The sequence below is a fragment of the Manis pentadactyla genome, chromosome 1 (genome assembly GCF_030020395.1).
Source record: "Manis pentadactyla isolate mManPen7 chromosome 1, mManPen7.hap1, whole genome shotgun sequence".
Classification (NCBI taxonomy): Eukaryota; Metazoa; Chordata; class Mammalia; order Pholidota; family Manidae; genus Manis; species Manis pentadactyla.
Genome location: NC_080019.1, coordinates 18173172 through 18192191, shown reverse-complemented (window position 1 = coordinate 18192191; position 19020 = coordinate 18173172). Strand labels below are relative to the sequence as shown.

General features: G+C 44.8%; 1 protein-coding gene across 6 annotated transcripts in view; it reads left to right on the top strand.

The window, feature by feature from the left end:
• The first annotated feature begins 1169 nt into the window (after nt 1–1169).
• The window catches only part of ZNF827 (zinc finger protein 827), a 162295-nt gene continuing 144444 nt past the window's right edge, over nt 1170–19020 (top strand). For 4 of the 6 annotated variants that reach the window (XM_036888976.2, XM_036888975.2, XM_036888980.2 and 1 more), the window contains exon 1: nt 1170–1776. In XM_036888976.2, the coding sequence (XP_036744871.2) occupies nt 1734–1776 (43 nt within the window). In that variant the 5' untranslated portion in view covers nt 1170–1733. The remainder of the gene's footprint in view (nt 1777–19020) is intronic. The other 2 variants (XM_057492486.1, XM_036888971.2) reach the window with 1 other exon arrangement.

Here is a 19020-nt window from a genome sequence, read left to right as displayed (position 1 = left end):
ATTTAACATAATAAGATGATGAATCAGAGTTTTAAAAAAGCTAAAAAGGGAAGATGTAGTTAAATAATTCACCTTTTTATTTTTTAGCTACATGTGACTCATGACATATAATGTATTCTGCTAAGTTCAAAGTTTCCTCTTTCAAAGAGTTTTATGAAACAACTCTTCTTCAGACCATTTTTACTTCAATTACAGTAGCAGGTTTTGGAGTTTAAATCATTAACAACCTCTGAGTGAACTTTTATCCAAATGACTGCAAGTCACAAAGAGAGCAGTCCTCTTTCACCAAGTAGCTTTTGTGCTAGAGTGAGACCCATCCTTTTCTATTTTTCCCCTTTATGTGTCTCTTTGAAGAAAGATGTGTGATTTGTAAAGTAATGAAAGTATGCATCAGTTAATGAAAACTGCTATATTGGGCTCATAATGCAAGCTGGAATTGCTTCAGGGGAAACATCATATACCTGCATTGTAGCAAGGAAAAAAAGTAAATTTTAGAAGTTAGGATTGCTGTGTGCACTGCAGGAGTATCATGTAGACGTTAAATCAACCATCAGGGGTGACCTAATCTTATTTTTCCCCCCTTTGTCAAGGCGATGTATTTTTCACGTAGGCAGCATTTTTCAGTTTTGACTCTACCGGACACTCCAAACCTGGGCACTCACTCCATCAACCTAGTTATTGATTTCACCCTATGTTATATTTTTATTTTTGCAAAATTATTCTTATTGGAATATTTTGTAAGAGTGTGTGGAAGACTGTAACCTCCACACACTTAAGGTGACGGGGTGGGAGGGTAATTCGTGCAGTGAAAAAGCCTGAATTTTATACAGAACAAAACGCAGTTTAATAAACAAAAGAAAGTTAGGAGAAAAACCTATTTTCTTTTTAAAAAATCAGTAAGAATAATGAACGACTCGTTGTTTAAAGAGTGGGAAAAAGTTTTTTCCCCCTAGATGTAGCGAATAGCGGGATAGATTCGAAGAACTCCATCCCACCCCCGCAAGCACGCCCCCCATTCTTTCCAGACAGAGCGGTTGCAAATCCAGGCTGAGTCCGCCCTGGGAGCCTTAGGGCACCTTCCTCTTTGCTGTGTGTGTGTGTGAGCGCGCGTGTGTGTGCGTGTGCGCGCGCGTGTGTGTGTCTAGCTCTCGCTCTTTCCCTCAGTCTGTGCCTGTGTGTGTGTGTGTGTGTGTGTGTGTGTGTGTGTGTGTGTGTGTGACAGAGAGAGCGCGCGCGAGAGGAGAGAGCGAGAAAGAGAGAGAGCAAGAGCGAGCTGCGAGCCGGGCTGCCGCCGCCGCTGCCCTTTGATCCCGACATTAGTGTTAGGGGCTCGGAGATACAGCGCGCGGCCATAGACACCGCCGCACCGGCGCTCATTTATTTATGCCTCCCATCACACACGCGAGCACAGGACACACACACACACTCACACCTATTTGATCCGTTTCCATTGAAGAACATTACGCTCGGGGACAAGCCAGGTGCACGACCAAAAATTAAAAAAAAAAAAAAAAAAGGAAAAAAGAAAGGAAAGAAAAGAAGAAAACCCCTCTTCTGGCTCCAGGAAACAAGCTTCAGCCCATTGCACACACCGGAGAGAAGGGGTTTCCCCCTGCCCGCCCGCCCGCCCCCCAACTACCTCCCAGCTCCTGCCAGTGTCTGCCTCTCTGCCCCCACGGGGGTTTATTTGATCTCACATTAACCAAGGAGGAGAATGTGAGAAAAGGGGGAAAATGCCCAGGAGGAAGCAGGAGCAGCCCAAGCGCCTTCCCTCACGTAAGTCATCCCTTCTCCACCTCCTCTCGTGCCATTTTCTCGCCCTCCCTCTCCTTCTCCCCTCCGCAGCCTCCTCCGTTGTTTTCTGCATTAGTTTAGGGTTACAGAGGTGAAACTGACAAAGACACAGCCCGGGTTACTCCTCGTTTAGGTCTATGCTGAGGCAGCCATGTTGGTGATGATCAGCCCCGTGCCCTTTCTATTCTCTCTCTCTTTTTCTTTCTTTCTCTCACCCCCCCTCTTTTTTTCCTTGAGATCGGGCTTTTTTCCCCCTTTCCCTCCCCCTCCTCTTCCTCACTCCGGGTTGCTGGGGGAGGGGGCTAGAGAAAGGAGGAGGGGAGTAGTGTGGATGCCGGTTTTTTTTTTTTTAATCGGGGGTGGGGGGAGGTGGGAGAGGTTGGAATCTTACAAAAAAAAAAAAATTCCTTGTGGATCCCAGTGCCTGAGGGTGCGGGGGTCGGGGCTCGCGGAGGGCTGGGGGCCGTGACATGGCGTTTGGGGGTGTCGGGGCGAGGGCGCGCTGCCGCCCGCAGGGGACGGGATTCAGGGAGAGGTCCGTCTCCGGCTAAAGGTTGCGCCGGGGTTGGTCGGCCCCGGAGCCGCCGGCGGCGGCGGCGGCAGGAGCAGGAGGAGGCGGAGGTGGAGGCGGCGGCGGCAGAGGAGGGGAGTCGGGGGCGGGCGGGCGAGGCGGGAGCGGCTGGGGAGGGTGTGGGGGCACCGCACACAAACACAGTGGTCCACACGCGCCGCCGGGCGGCTGCTCCCGCGGCGCCCGGGCGCGGGGGCGCGGGGCGGCCAGGCTGGGGGCGAGGCCGGGCAGCGGCGGGCGGATGTGGGGTGCGGGAGCTGCGCCGAGGCGGAGGCAGGAGACTGGGCGGCTCGCGGTGCGCGAGGTCCCTGCAGAGCGGAGGGGAGGGCGGAGCAGGGCTCCTGGCCGCAATAAAATGCGGGGTCAGGCGGAGCAGACGGGGCCCGGCGAGACTCGGGCTCTCGGAGCCCCCTCCCCGGCGAGCCCGAGCAGAGTCCGGGACTAAAGTGCACAGAGCCCTCCCCGGCCGCGGCCACACACACCAGCTGGAGACACACACCGCCGGCGCGGCCGGGTCCCCTGCCCCTCCTCCACCCGCGCCCCCGGGCCCTCTCCGCCCGCCCTCCGGCTTTTCTTTGCTAGGCTCCTAACTTTTCCCCCACTCCCTCTCTAGCCCGCCCCCCCGCGCCCCATCTTTCTCCACTTTGAGTGTTCCGAGATGCTGCTAAAGCAAAAAGTGAAGGAGAAAGAAGCAACTAAAAATATCCCCCGGGGCCGCCCGGCTCCTTGAATGCAGGGGGGAGGGGGCAGGGGAGAAGGCGTGGGGCGGGGTGACGGGGAGGAGGGGACGCCGGAGGCGCCGGAGGGAGGGGTCGGGGGAGGCCGAGGGTCAGTTCTCTACTCTCCCCCCTGCGCGGGTCCCCACTCCCGGCGGTTTGGCGCTGCTCGGAGCCCGATCCTGCAAAACCCGGGCTGGGGGCGGGAGCGGAGCCGGGGCGCCCGCCCGCTCGGGTGTCAGGCCGACGTGGTCGGTCACCTGAAGTTCACGGAGGGTGGGGGAAGGGTTAAGGTTATGGTGTCTCGGGCTCGGGCTGTGTGTGGAGCTTGTGCGTTTCCGCTGCAGACGGGCGGTGCGATCGATCTCTCCCTCGCGAAATATCCGCGGCGGTGCCTGCCCGGGGTACGGGGAGGGGGCGCGGGTGGCTTCGGCGCGCGCCCCGCGGCTCCGTCTCCCCGGGCCGCGGCCGAAGTGGCCAGCACGGGAGCTTGCAGACAGCCCGCTCCGCAAACATTCCTCTTTCTTTCCCCTTCCCGGAACGCAAGGAGTCGACGCAAAGGGCTCGGGTTGTGCTTTTTTTCCCCTTCCTTTAAGAAAAAAAAAAAAATGCCCCTGTGCAGTCCTTTCTTGCCTGCCCGCTAGAGGTTCTGAGGATAATACCACATATGTAATATATATGCACAGAAAAGCCCTCTCGGGCGACTGCGTGTGGAGGGAGATTTTGTGCGAGGGAAGGGAAGGCGGTGGAGTCGGGGAGGGCGAGTTGGGAGGCTCCGCGCTGCGATTCACAGAAAACTCGCAGCAGTTGGTGGAAGTGTGGGTGCGTGCACATGGCCGGCCGGCCGCTGCTCCGGCCCCTCTCGGGGGCGTGCTGGGGGGAGGGAGGGGAGGCAGGGGTCCCGGGGGGGTCGGGGGGAGGCTTGCCCTGCTCGGACAAAACGGGCTTCGGTGTTCTCTGCGAACTTGCCCTTAGATGGCAAGTTTGGGAGCGGATGAGCTGGTGTGTGAAAACCGGAGCGGTGAGGTGATTTGGTTATTTTCCTTCTCTTCTCCCTCTGCTTTAAAAAAAAAAAAAAAAAAAAAAAAAAAAGACTTGGCGGGTTGGAGGGAGGGCCGGAGAGGAGAAGGGATGTATCTGTTTCGGCTGTGACGGAGACGGACCGCCTCCCCTCCCGTTGTGTGTAGCGCAGTCGGGCAGCTGCAGCCTGCCCTGCCGGTGACCTTGACCCTGACCTCGCGCGACTACCCTCGCCGTCTGAGAGGAAATCAGGCTCCATTTTAGCTCGTGTGCTGGGTGGGCCTCTCCTGCTTGCTGGTGCCTGGTGGTTGAGTTGTATTTTAAGGGTAGGTTCTCTCACCCTGTTCTCTAATTGAATTCTGTTATCCAGTCACTAAAAAGAAAAAAAAATCCACTACTTCTTCCAGTCACAAAGCTAAGCCACTTTCCCTGAAGTAAGAAACAACTACCTTCTGGAAAGCCCATAAAAGTCCCTCCAGTTTTTTACCGGGAAGCCTCATTTGCGAGGCTTTTCCACCCACCTTTGCGTTGAGTAGATTTTTGTGGATGTTTGTTGCCTGTTCTAAACATGTTTTACAAATGTTTTGTAAGCCCTTTGCATCTGACCTAAGAGCAATTTCTGGGCAAATGGTGTATTTTGCAAGTCAGACACAGTAACACAAGGCTTGGTAAATGCTCGGTGAGTCTTGAAGAAACTTGCAGTGGGATGATGTAAGAAATAATGACTTTGGTAAAATTAGTGTTAATTTGTATTTAATGTAGAGTATAATTGTAGTCCTAAATCCCAGTTTTAATGCTCAGTACTTTGTTTATTTGTTTATTTATATGTGGGGGAAGGATTTTTCTTTACCTGGAGAATTGCTTTGCATGAAAGTTAAAATAGAGTAAGTCTGGAGATTGAGGTTGCCTTGATTGAAATCATTCCAGGTTTTTAAGAATTTATATAGCAGAAGATTATAATTTGACCCTAAAAGAAAGGAGAGATGTATATAGTTAGTGTGTGTGTGTGTGTGTGTGTGTAGGGGGGCTTTAGAGGGGGAATTAGACTGGGAGAATGACTTTGGAAACCCAAGATCCCTTCTGAGTAAATATAAAATTGGTAAACAGCACTACTAATGTACTAGTTTAAGAAGCTAGAGAACCTGTAAACATACATTTAAGAAGTTTATATTAGAATACAAAAAAAAACTTGAGAAAACTGAATCTATAGAAAATTTAGAATGCTTTCCTTAGGCCCCCACCTTGCCTCTGCACCCCCCCTCCCCTAAACCATTGCTACTAATAGACTCTATGTGTTCAATCTATTTTCTCTTATTAAATATAATACTGGGCAGGCACAATGTGGATCTACAAAGGCCCCAGTCCTCCCACTCTGCAGCACAGACACCAGGGAACCTGGAAGTTCCTCCCTTGAGTAGATTAGTCCTGGAAATCCAGACTAGCACTTGGTATTATCTGATACCAAGTCTGGGGTGAGCCTCAGCCCCTGGCACAGAGTTCCAGCAATTCCCCAGGCTGGGCTTTGGCCTGCTAAGGTTTCCTAGCTCCTTCTGTTCAAGTAGACACCCATGGGACTGTTGAGAATCGAATTAGCTTTGGGCATGGGCAAGCTTTTAACCTGACACTACTAACCTAAGCGATAGATTTCTTATTTAAAATTCCAAATTCCCCTTAGTCATTTCCTCCTGGGCCTTTGAAGTATGTGTGTGTGTGTGTAAGTTATATGGGCCTCATACATATGCAGAAAAAAAATGGCTTGTCCTATAGAGTTTAATGATGATCCTACTGTACACATCAAAAAGAAAAAGTTCTGTACTAGCTTTTGGAGGTGACCCTCAACAAAGGGTGCTAAACCTAAACTCTCTTTGAGAAGTGGCTTTAAATATGATTATTCAAAGCATTTATTTCATGACCTAGAACATTATTATTATTTGGGAATTTAAATGCATCTCTGCTGTTGTTTATGGCTCTTTTTTCCATTATCAGGGCCCAATGCCATGTTCAAAAAAGTGTCCTAGAGGGCCTTTGTGCTATACTATGTGCTTATCTTTAGCAGACTCCTGAATTGCATCCTTAACGAAGTTTGTCAGCCTGAGAAAGAGGAAGAGAGGGACAGTGATGTTGGGACTGTGTGCTGGGCCTGGGGTTCAGCATTTGGCCACCATCCTTATGGCAGGGAAGGCTTTCTCCTGTGTGTGTGTTACATCTGTAAATCCTTTAACCGTAGGTGCCATCAGCATTTTTAAGATTTTCTCATTAGCTTTAGTTTACCCATAAATATGTATGAATTCAGATCCTATTATATTTATCATTGGAAATCTCCCTGATACTTGTTCCTGAGGGGAAGCCCAAAGGAACACTTGTTGTTTTATTCTAGTACTTTCATTGTTTCCTCAGTTGTGGGTCACTACCAGAACAGGTTATTGTGTTCTTCATGAACAAAACTTTAAAAATTCCCTCTTGCTTTCTAGTAAAATTGGGAGGCAAAATGACTTAAAAGCAACAGGAGCCCTTATTTTTATATTTTACGTGTATTTATATGTCTGTTGAAGAGAAAGGGTAGAAGAAATAACTCTTCCCCCTACTTATTCTTATTATTTTTTTCAGTGACTGGGCACTCCCTCTTGACTGTGACAGGAACCCCAGGGAAACGGTTTGAGTTTCAATAGTAAACTATTTCACAGCCTGTGCGGGCCAGAGCTCATGATTCTGAGGTACCACAAAGGAGACAAGGTTGATACTGGGCAGTAATGTCTGTCTGTCCTCTGAAAAGAAAACCGTGTACTCCAGTGACAGTTAATAGGGTACACTGAGCTTGCCTGTTAAAATAAGGAGGGTAGCTCAAAATCACATTACTTTGAATGCTTCAAAATAGTTTCTAATACAAAATTGATTTTTAATTTATCCACGTGCAGCGGTCTCAGGGGATGACACAGCTGTTGACAAGTCTCTGCACAGTGTTAATCAGGCTGGAGAAGTATAAATTGGACAGTTTTTGGCCAGTGTTAAACCTTGGCCAGTGTTAAACCTTGCTGTGCATTTGAGTTTTTAATCTTTGAATGGCCTTAAAGGGGAGTTCCAAGGGAGGTGTGGAAAATCTCTGTCTTGAGAGGTTTATAAAATTAGGTGGTCTAAGGCCACGGAAACACCATAGGGACGGTGTCGTATTGGTGGAGGAACCAGGCAGGCTTCTCCTGGGGTCAAAAGTTGGTTTAAAATACAAGGAACCCTATTAATGTCAAGATGTTCTTGTAGGAAAGACCAGATTTGAAATACGTGGTGCCTGGCTGTTTTGGCCAGCCAGTTTGTTTAGTAATCCTGGTAGTTTGGGCTCAGATTGTTTCTGAGTAAATTAGTTTCACAAAAGAGAAAATCTCATCCAGGGTCTCTAACCCGGGTCCCTTACATGCAGAGTGGTATTTTTGGACTCAGAAATGACAAGGTATAAAGGAAATGGTGGAGGCCAAAGTGCCATAGAGTAAAAAGCTCCTTGGGTTTCTGTGTCTGGTTGGGAATACCGTCTGGGAAAGCTGAGAGACAGCTTATTCCTCAGAGTAGGTTAGCATATCCTCTTGCCATCCTCATTTGGAGTTGCCTTGTCCCTCCAACCATTCTTTCCTTTTTAAAAATCTGCTGGAGCATTAGGATAGAAGGACAGCAAAACAAACACAACAAGCTGGAGCAGATCTCGCCATTCTGAGTGATGTATCCGTAATTTTCTATAATTTAATCAGACTGATCACAGAACAAGATAATGACAGTATGACCTACAAAATAGGACGTTTGGGGGCGTTAAAGGCTTTCTAGCATGAGGTTTTACAAGACCATGCGCCTTGTGGTGAAGGAGTAAATTTTGAGTTTTCTGTTATTGGAAAGAAGTTCAGAACAGGCCTAGTTATGGTGAGATGTGGGGTTTTTAAAAATCAGATTTCATTTTTATTTCAGCTTAGTTAAGGCCCTCTAAAATCATATTTTAGAGGTACAGATTGTAAGTGAGGATGCTGTGTACTGTTTCTGATGTATTTTTTTCTGTTTCCTCCTGTGCTAGGTATGTCTCAGTAATTCATACCATCTAGGGCCAAGTGTACAAAGTATTTTTTGGTTCAGGGTAGCTGAAATGTCGTCTGTCATATTTTATAAGAAACCAATGTGCAAAGCACAGACCTTAGAAATTGCCAAGAGTCCTTGATGGCCTCAAGTTTCTAGCTGTTTTCCTTCTTCTGTACAGGAACAAGTTTTGTATTTCTATTCTCTGTGAATTACATTTTTATGATACCGGAGAACAGTGTGTGACTAGGTACTGAAGCAGGGGACTCTCCGATGACTTGTCATCCCCCAAGGGCCTCCCTTGGTACAGAATTGCTGTAGTTACAAGGTAGTTTCATAAATTAAAATCAGGCTTTGGCTTGATACTAATCTTTAGCTGCATGAGTGCATATTCCTGTTTATTTCGTAAAAGTCAACTTCACTGCACACACACATGCACACATACACACAGAGGCTGCACTGTAGCTTATTTTATAAAATTGATGTGCAGTGATAACACGCCCACGGTCTGAGATCCCAGCATGTAGCCTTTAGCAACTCTTTTTTTCACAGACTGACCCAGGGTTATAATAAATGCAGGAGATTTTGTGTGCCTAAAAGGATATTGTTTCCAGCCATTCTTTCCCTTCTGATTCAAAAACAAACTTCCACCCCTGAGGTTCTGTCTTGAGTTCTTAAATGACTAAGGCTTAGATACCCTTTGCTTCTGTTTTTAAGAAACTCCGAGTTCAGACAAGTTCTGTTAGCAAAGTAGAAGTGCATAGACTTCTTGACTCCTGGACCTGAAGAAGCAGACCCTCAAATAATCTCTATCTTTCTTGCAATTTCTACATGGGGCAGATGAGTGAGTAGACCCCATTAGAAGTTTGGTGTAAAGGGAAGAATAAAGAAGGGGTGAGAGGGAACTGAGGAGCTCAGGGTGAATTGTTCCTGAGTGTTCTGGAGAAGCTGGCCTTCAAAGGGGCCTGGGGAAGGCCAGGGGAAAATGGTCTTTTACATGATTGATCAGCAGGACTCTGCTTATCTGAGCTTTTGAAACAAGCTACTGTATTGGCAGAGGGTGATAGGTTTTTCTAAGGTTGTATAGTGCCAGTGTCTGATGGGTGGTTCGTTTTGAAAAGCTTTTGTTGTTATTTTTTAACAAGAGGGAAAAAATATCATGTGACTTTGCCCGCTTTTCACTGTCTGTACTTATGTGGTATGACAAACAAAAACAAGCCACATGCTTTTTAAGTTTGGAGTGTAGTGGTCAAGTGTACAGACTCTGGTACTAGGCTGTTTAGATCCCAGCTCTGCCACTAACTAGCTTTGTGACCTTGGGCAGATTACTTAACTTCCCTGTCCTCCCCTTTCCAAATCTTTCCATAGTGATAATAGTCCTTTTATCGCAGGCTTATTATAAGAATTAATTGACCTCATGTATAAATGTCAATATTATATGCACACACAAAACCATGCCCAGTTAGTGCCTGCTGCATAGAAAGAGCTCAAGTATATGAAATAGGTTTCCATTTGCTTAAATTGTAGTTAGACTACAGGTATTTCTAATTCAGGACTTTTCAGTGAGTTCTGTATTTTTAACTTAAAAAATTTTCTGTAAGTCTCGTTAGAGTGACAAATATGATGTGATAAAATTCTTTTATAAGGCTGTTATAACAGGGCTTGGCTAATATTTGCTCCAAAGGCCAAGAGTATTACCTTAGACTTTTATTGTAGGAGCATGTTCTCTTGTGTGTATGATTTGACCTGAATATTATCTAAATTGTATAATAATCATATGAATTATGACTGGGTTTTACTGTAAAGTGAGGATAGTAAATCCATGTTCACAGACTTACAGTGGGATTCAAATGAGAGAATAGGTATTTAATAAACATTTATTTATCCATTTATTCAGTACTCAGTCCACTGATTAAAATCACCCAGGGGAAATTTATGTTAGTGTTTCCATGTGTTCCATAAGTTAATAGTTCAAATTTTGCACTAAAGAAGGCAAGGCAGTTTCTACCTGCGTAGAACCAATCCAACGGACCACATTAAATAAATTTTAAATAAAGCACTGAGGGGGCTGTGTGTGTATTGTGTGTATGAGATAGATCATATCAGAGGTCACAAGCTAATGGCCTACTCATGTGTTTTGCCCCTTAGAGTGTGTTTAAAAACTTGAGACAGCATTGGAAATGGGCAGTTTCACATAAAAATCCAAACTTCCAGCTTCTTTTGAAAACTTGGGAGAGCCAGTGGCACTGGGCCCACCTCCCCATGCAGCCGCGATCTGCTGTGGTCAGTGGCGGCTGTCTCCCTTCCCCAGGCACGTGCTTGTCAGTCTGCCGCAGTTCCTGCCACTCTGCTGCCATGGCCTCGTGGGCATGTACACCTGCTGGCCTCCCTCATGTATCTTACCTCCTGGCCCCTGCAGCCATTTGACTTAGAAAGAATTCTACATTCCCCAACATTCTGTGATCTTTTAATTCATCAATGAGCTGAGCTATTGTTAACCACATGTTGTGGCCATATGGAGAAGCAGTGTAGGGTGGGGATTAAGATTCTGGCACCAGGTGCACAAGTTCCATCCTGGCTGTGGAACATCTTAGCCACGACCTGGACAGGTTACTATAGTTCTCTGTTTTCTCTGCAAAATGGGGGGAGCACTATAGGGTCTTTGGGAACTAAATGAATTCATGCATCTACATTTTTAGACTTGTGTCTGGCACACTGTGTGTGCACAGTCAGTGCTGGCCACATTAATGCATGGGAGGTGTGAATTCATTTCAACTTAAGATCTCAGTAGCATTGCTTTAACTATGCTGCATCATCAATCAAAGACAATAATTGCTGCCTATCACCATCAGCCAAGCCAGTGGTTCTCATGTGGGGCCATTTCAAAAATCAAAACACTCCGAGAGATTTCAATTTGTTGGCTTAGAGTGGGGGCTGGGTGTGGACATTCTTAGAAAGCTCCATGAGTGATTCAAATGGATAGCCAGGGTTGAGGTCCCCTAAACTTACCTGAACTCCCACTCTGGGCCGATGCCAGTTCAACCAAAAATAAACACACGTGGTGCCGAGCCTTGGGCAGGCAGCTTATTGGGCAATAATTTATTAGACTCTTAACAACCCTAAACAATAGTTCATGGACATAGGTAATTGACTCCAACTCTTCCAGGTTGGAAACCAGAGGCTCAGGGAGAGATCTGTGCTAGACGGAGGGCATAGACTCTAGTCGGCTTTGTCCTCCTCTCCCACCATCATGCTCACCAGAGCTTTTCACTGACTTGGTGACCTTAGGCCCGTCATTCAATCTCTGTGCTTATGCAGCGCCATCTTGTAGAATGGCTCGTAGTACATTAACCAGAACCTTCCATTTATGTTATGCCTTGTTGTTCAAAAAGCATTTTCACTTATATCGCCTGCCTATGAGGCAGGCAGGAAGGGTTCCTTCTTCCACCAATTGGGCAGACGTGGGAACTGAGTGGTGGAGAGGCAAACACCAGCTTGAGGTCATGCGTGTCAGCACTGTCTAGGGCTGGACCATCTACTGGCTCCTTAAGGCCATCTCCTGGTCTCAGCTGCATCTCTGACATCTGTGAAATCTTCACTGGGCCCCACATGTGAAGGACATGCCCTTGACACCTGTACCTCCTCTCAGAGAACCTCCACCACCGGAGGACCCCTTAGGTGCTGATGGAGCACATTGGCCTTGTGACTCATGATGACTTGTGCCACCAATAATATTTCTTTCCTCAAAGATTTATTTGCACCTTTCACTTAGAAGCAGAGGGTAAGAGAATAGAGTCCGATGCAATGACATTTTCTGGGGCCTGAATTATGCGCTCCGTATGGAGAACACTGCTTTCGCTTAATGGCCTAGAATTATGAGTTGTTTTCTAATCTGTGCTTGTTTGGCCCTACTTGTCAGGCCAACAGTCCTCTCTAGAGCATGCAACACAGCTGCATTTGGAAAGAAACAAAGTGTGGGACACCCTGTGCTTCAGGAACTATTTCTGAAGTGTGCTATATGATTTCTCTCTTCTAGGGGAGGGCCAACTGCAAATAATAATTCACTGGGTTTTAATCTGACCTTAAGAAGGAGGGAAACCAAATTATTGTGAGCTGCTTTCTGACATTTATAGGAAGAGAAATTTCATAATCCAAAAGTAGGGCTTGGGGACAGCTAGATCCCTCGAGCAGAAGTGGAAGTGCTGTGCATCTGTGGCTGCTTGAATACCTGTTGATAGGTGGGAAAATACATACAAAAGGAGAGAAAAAAGTACAAGTATTTCAAATGTGACTGAAGTGTGCTCTTAAGGCTGGAGCTGTAGAAATCACAGATATTAATTCTGTTTATTGATGTATTTTTAAAAGTCTGTATTGGCTTTAGTGACTGAAGTAGTGAATGCTTAGTGTAAATAATTAAAGCAATGTAGAAATGTTTAAAGTAAAACAGTGAGAGTCCCCTTTCTGAGTTTCCACCCCTAGAAATAACCATTGCTAATCAAAAGCAACATGTAAAATTCAGCCTTCATTTGAAAAGCGGATGCATTTCAGCAGTTGGCTGAGTGAATTTCAGTATTGAATTCAGAACAACGGTGGCAACATGGGTCTCATAAACTGATTAGGTCACGTCTGTAAATATTGAATCCCAGATTGGATGGCCCAGTTTAAAAGGGGAAATTGAGAAACTACTCACCAGAAGGGAGGCAACTAGAATATAGGCTCTTGAAGTCATCATATGAGGAATTAATTAATTAATTAAAAATGATGAGACAATTGGAGTGCTTAATTTGAAGACTGAAGGTGAGTAAAAATCATGCATGGCAACTACATTCAAAAGTATGAAGTATGTCAAGTGGAAAAGGGAGTGAATTTACTCTGTATTATCATTCAGTCTAAATTATCAGCCTGTGTCTGATAACTGATACTTCATTCATTCATTCATTCATTCATTCAATCAAGCAGCAATAATTGTGCCGTTCTGTGCCAGGGATTAGGGATCAGTGGAGCTAAATAGAGCATGGTCCTCAAGTATCTCAGAGCCAAATAGGGAGGGAGAGAGAGATGGAAACCTCAATTGAAATTCAACTTGAGAAGTATTTTAATAGATTTATTAAATGCTGAGCAGAAAACAAGAGATTAGGACCAATAGGGTAGAAGTTATAGGGAAGGTAACTTTGATTTCTTATGATAAGGGCCTGTTGGATGAATAAAAATGTCTAGAAATGTAACAAAAAATCTTGTGTTTAAAAGAGGCCAGTTCAACCACCTGCCTTGGGTGATTTTCAAGTTAAGAGAGGTGGGATAAGGAGGAGAAACATTGAACTTTAAATCAGTTTAATATCATAAAAGAGAATCCCGTAAAACAAATGCTGCTTTGCTTAGTTTCTATTGTAAAATGGGAAATCTGTTCTTACAGCAGGGGAAAATGTCTTTGTACTGAACGGAAAGCCTTTTGGGAGTGAGAGTAAATGCCAGCAAACGTGGTTGGTGTCACAGCAGAGCAGTGAGGATTTAATCAGCTGAGAATTGTTGTCCCTACTTGCTCCTTGTTCATTAAGAAAGAGTTTTGAGCCTTTACCTGGCTCATCGAAGTTGTATAGCATGCAGTCTGTACTGATGGTTCTTTCAAATGTTGACTTGAAGCAATCACCAAGACAAGTACAAATTAATATTCCAACAAGCGTGAGACAATATGATATGAATTAGATGTGTGACTGTTTGAGGACTCTTGGAGTAAGAGTGATGGGTGACAGATTCTTGGGGAGGAGAGATACAGCATCCTCAAGGAAGGGCTGGAGCCAGAGAGGAGAAAACATTCCAGGCAGAGAAAATGGCACTAGGCAACAGAGGTTGAAACAAACCAAAAGCATGTGGGAGACACTAAGAGAAGAAACTGTGGGGCCATATCGTTGAGGGAGGAGGTAGGAAAAATATAGGAACTGGCTCAGGTGAGACGAGATGATTGCTAAATTTAGTGGTGTGGATACAACACAAAGTCAACTGTGAAATGGGGTTGTTCCTTTTATTGTGATAAGAATGGAGATGGGGGATGATGGCCTGAAGGAAGAAATGGCCTTTGTCAGTAAAGAAGACTGTTGTAAAACCAAACAAGATGGATGGCAGAGGCTGTGACCTCTGAAGGTGTCTGAGAAGGAGGCCAGCCCATCTGGGGCCCATCAGACCCTCAGCCAGGACCTGCCCCTTGCCTCCTACCCCTGCCTCACCTCTTTGGTTCCCTTTGTCAGAGAAGGCTGTAACACAGTACCTGTAATATAGTACAAAATATATACTTTGAAGGTTACAAAGTATGTGCATTTCCAAAAAACCCCTAATATTTACACATATATAATGAGGTGCCCTGGTAAAACAAACACCTGTAAACCTGCCACCCAATCCAACACATTTCAACACTATCAGACCTCCTGTACTCTTCCTGCTGCCTGTTCCCATATCCTACATTTTCTGTTTATCGTTTCCTTGCTTTTTCTCTCTCGGTCACTATTATTAGTTTAGCTCACCTTTGAAATTTATAAAAATGGTAGCCTACGACATGCATTCTGCACCTTGGTTTTCATTCACCTGCTGTCTTGGGAGATTTCCCCACGTTGACGTATGTAGCTGTGGTGTATTCCTTTCCACTGCTGTCTAATATTTATACTGTAAAAACTAACCACAGTTTTGCTATTATGAACAGTTCTTTTAGGATAATGCATGTAAATATCACTTTGGCCTGAGTGTGTATTTCTCTAAGGCACTGGTTCTCAAGTATTGTGGTCTCAGGACCCCCTGAAGGTTACTGAGGACTCCAAAGAGCTTTTGCATATATGCATTGTATCTATACATTATTACATGAGAGATTAAAACTGAAATTCAATATTTCTTGTTAAAAGAAATGCTTATAACCCATTATAGATTAACTACAAATAGTGTATTTCATGAAAATTACTTTTCCCAAAAAATTTAGTGAGAAGAAAGGTATTATTTAATATTTTTTGCAAATGCCTTTAGTGTCTGGTTTAATAGAAGACGACTAGATCCCATACGTGCCTTGCATTCCATCAGTTGCGACATGTTGTTCTGGATGGAGTATATGAAGAAAACCTGGCTTTACGCAGATATGTAATAGCCTTTTCAGAGAATCATGGATATTCTTTGATACTACGCCAAGGGTCAAAAAGAGGTAGCTTCTTAAAGGTTAGTTGTAATGTGGAATCTGAAACCATTTCAGTGAATTTTCTCTGTTCTGTTACATTAAAATCTCCTGCTTTGTATTGAACTTTGAATGGATCTTCATGCAGGTAAAGGCATGCACTGGTCATTTGGAAGAGATTGGTTCTCTGAGTTATATAGATCTACCAAATGTTGATGCACTTCAGTATACAATATAAACACTGATCAAAACTGATCTTTCTTGAGTAGTGTGTGTTGGGAAGCTGTCAAGTTTCCAGGCGAAATTTTAATTCATGCTTGAAAGCTTGAATTTTATCATTGGCTACAATTACCGTCAGGTTTTCCTTAAAATATCAGCCTTACTTCATTCATTTCCAAGAAACAGTCTGCCAACTACCCCACATTGAAAGACTATTGTTTGTCAGTTATATTCTTTCAATTAAAAAAGCAATGTTCCATGAAAAAAGCAGCTAGTTCAGCTCCCAACTCAATCACACATTCCTTTCCCTTGAGGCAGCCATCACAGTTCAGGGATGGCAAAAGTGCTCTATGCATACATTTCATATATATATGATATTAAAAAGATATTTGCTCAAGGGACACTTTGTAATAAAGCTAATGACTTTTAGTGCGGCTTCATCAAAGACATTCTTAAGTGAAACAGGCAGGGTTATTTGTTTTGTCGTGTCCTGCTTTGTGTGTGTGTGTGTGTGTGTGTGTGTGTGTGTGTGTTTACTGTGAGGGTGTAGCCATGAGGGATACAGTGACGACTGATGTGGTTTGATTCTGCTGCCTTAATTTGAGCTAAGGTGCAGCATTCTACCCACCGTTGCTTTTGTATCCTCAGCGCAAATGTTAACAGTGTAAAGGGCAAATAACATTTTAGTATTATTATGACAGATGTTTTGATCTTGAGGATCCTTGAAAGGGTCTCAGATAGACCACACTTTGAGAACCGCCACTCTACAGGGTCTGCATAGGAATTGAAATACCAGGTCTTTGTGTCTGTGCCTCTCCAGGTTTACTTGGTAATGTTACAATGCAGCCCTTCACGAATTATACTGAAGAACCCCAAAGTGCGGGAACCCTGAAGACAGGGAACCCTTACCTCACAAGGGTTCTCAGCTTCTATGAGATTCCTTCGAAGTGTCTTTGAAGTCTCTTATTCTCTCTGAAAATTTGAATGAAAACAGGCATTTTGCTCTATATGTTTGTTTTTAAATAAGTGTTTTAAATTGAGCACTTAAATTACATTTCTTCCCCACAAATACGTATGTAACGTCATTGGCCTATGAAGATGCTGTCTCTACCCTTTGACTTCTTCACATCCCTGCTAGAGAAGGGGAATCAGTGGGGACCAGGGGTCCATCATGATTTAGGGAGGAGAGTGTGGAGTGGCATACAAGAGATGGCTAAGGTGTTCAGACCTGGCAAACTTGGAGTAGTTCTGGTCTTCTCTGCTTTTTTCTGGTGTGCTATCCTGACCCTCCTCTAACCCTCTCAACCCAAGACAGAAACCTGGGTGTAATCCTACATGCCATCCTCTTCCTTTCCAATCATGTCAAATTGATCACCAAGTCTCCATTCTACTTCCCCAATCTTTCTAGAATTCATCATGCCCACACCCTGCCACTGCTTTTCTGTAAGTTTACACTCTTATTTTCTTCCGTAAGAATTAACATCCCTCTTGCCTCATCTCATCTCCCCATCTCTCCACCTGGGCCTCTGTCTAACCCAGTCTTCACACTGCTACCACAGTAGACTTTTTAAAACACTTATGTAATCCTAACAATTCTTATTTAGGATCTTGTCGGCATTCTCTAAAAGGATAGTTTGCTACTTTTAGCAAAGTATAGAAGATGTTTCATTATCCGAGCTCCCCTTCTTCTGCCCTTCTAGATATACCTTGTTTCATTCATATTGAGTAATTTCTTTTGCAAAATATCATGCTTATATCTCCTTACCTAGGCAGATTCTTTTCCCTGTTTCTGGGATGTCTTCAACCCATCTACTTTGCCTGATAACCTTCCACTCCTTCAACACTCAGTTGCACACAGAGAGGCCTTTCCTGCTTGCTCCCCACCCCCTGCCACTGCCCCACCTACTGGGCAGCATTAAGCGCGCCCTCCTCTGGTTTCCTTAGGGTCTCATAACACCTCCCATACTACATTATAATTGTCTATTTGTCTATGTCCTTATTGACTGTGAGCTTTTTAAGGGTGTGGACTATTTTTTATTCATTTTGTACATTTTTGCACAAAGCAGTACCCAGTACATAGTAGGTGGTCAGTAAATATTGCTGAATAAATGAATGAAAGGAGAAGTTAAGAGCAAGTCACAGAATTAGAGAGATGGAAGGTGTTGCATACACATTGTGGAATGAATGAATGAAGCAGCTACGAGTGAGTCTCAGAATCAAAGGGTGTTAGGGGTAGAAAGGAGAACATCTGACTTCCTCCCTCAAAGATGAGAAAATGATTTGCCTTGCTTGTACAACTGGGCTGGGTAGGAAGTGATGAACAGTGCCACAGACATTCACATGGATGTGGCCCACAGATGAGTGGAGAGAGTCATGTGCTTCCGGAGGAGACTTGCCCAGAAGAGCAGAGGCCATGGCCTGCGCCACAGGGGGATACCACAGTCTCAGTGCAAGAGGAACGTTTGTGGTTGGAAGTCTGTGGCACATTCCAGACTGTCGAGTCTGCCCTCAGCTATTGGCTGTTGCTCTCTCTGTCCTCAAACAGTGCCAAGACTGTAAGATTTTCCTGATGACTGGGCATATTCTGCATCTGGATTCCATGGTCATAACAGCCAGAAGTTTCCTGTCCTCTTTGGTTGAGGTGATTATGATATAGAGCAGGGTAGCAATATCGACGATTTTGAGGTAAGAGCCACTATTTAAAATATGTTCTCTCATCTGAGCTATGTAGGTGCCTGGGAGGAAGGGGAAGGGCAAATATTATTGGCTGAGTGCTAACTCTGTGCCAGGTGCTTTACTTGCATAATTCTGATTTATGTTCACAATTAGAGGCATCAGTATCCTATTGTGTAACAGAGAATGGGCTTATAGATGTCAGGTAGGTCTGTAGGAAGCAGGGTGGAATGCAGATAGACGTGCTTGGTGCAAAAGCTTGTGTGCTTTCTGTTTTGCCATGCTGCTGCATGTTCTAGAAGTGCTTTTTTCCCCATGTGAAACCTACTGGGGCCTTATTTTATCAATTTGGTAAATTCTTGAAGTTGCATATGTTTGATATACTTAAAGGGAGAGGAATCTGTAGTTTTCTAGTTTAATGCTGTCTGTGCTATGCATTTTACAAATGCTTTGCTGTCTCTACAGAGAGAGGGAGCAGGTGTTAGTACCCTGCGTCACAGATGAGGGATCCGAGGAATGGGGGCAGAGTCTTGTGTGTCTGTCTGGCTCATCATTGTCTTCCTTACACCCAGTCTATGGGTTAGTATTTAGGCAGCTGTCTGATTTTTGTTAAATAAACATTAGGGGTTATATAGCTGGTAAGTTCCCAAATTCAGATGGGGAGCTCAGTGCCCTCTCCACTGCTAAACCATTCTGCTTTTCCCAGAGCCCTAAGCAGAGAGATGCAAGAATGAACTCTCGCCCATTAGCATTAGTGAACCCCCTGACATGACTATCTGGTAGATTTCCACAAATCTAAATAAGTGCAGGGGACCCTGAGAGTGAGACCTCTT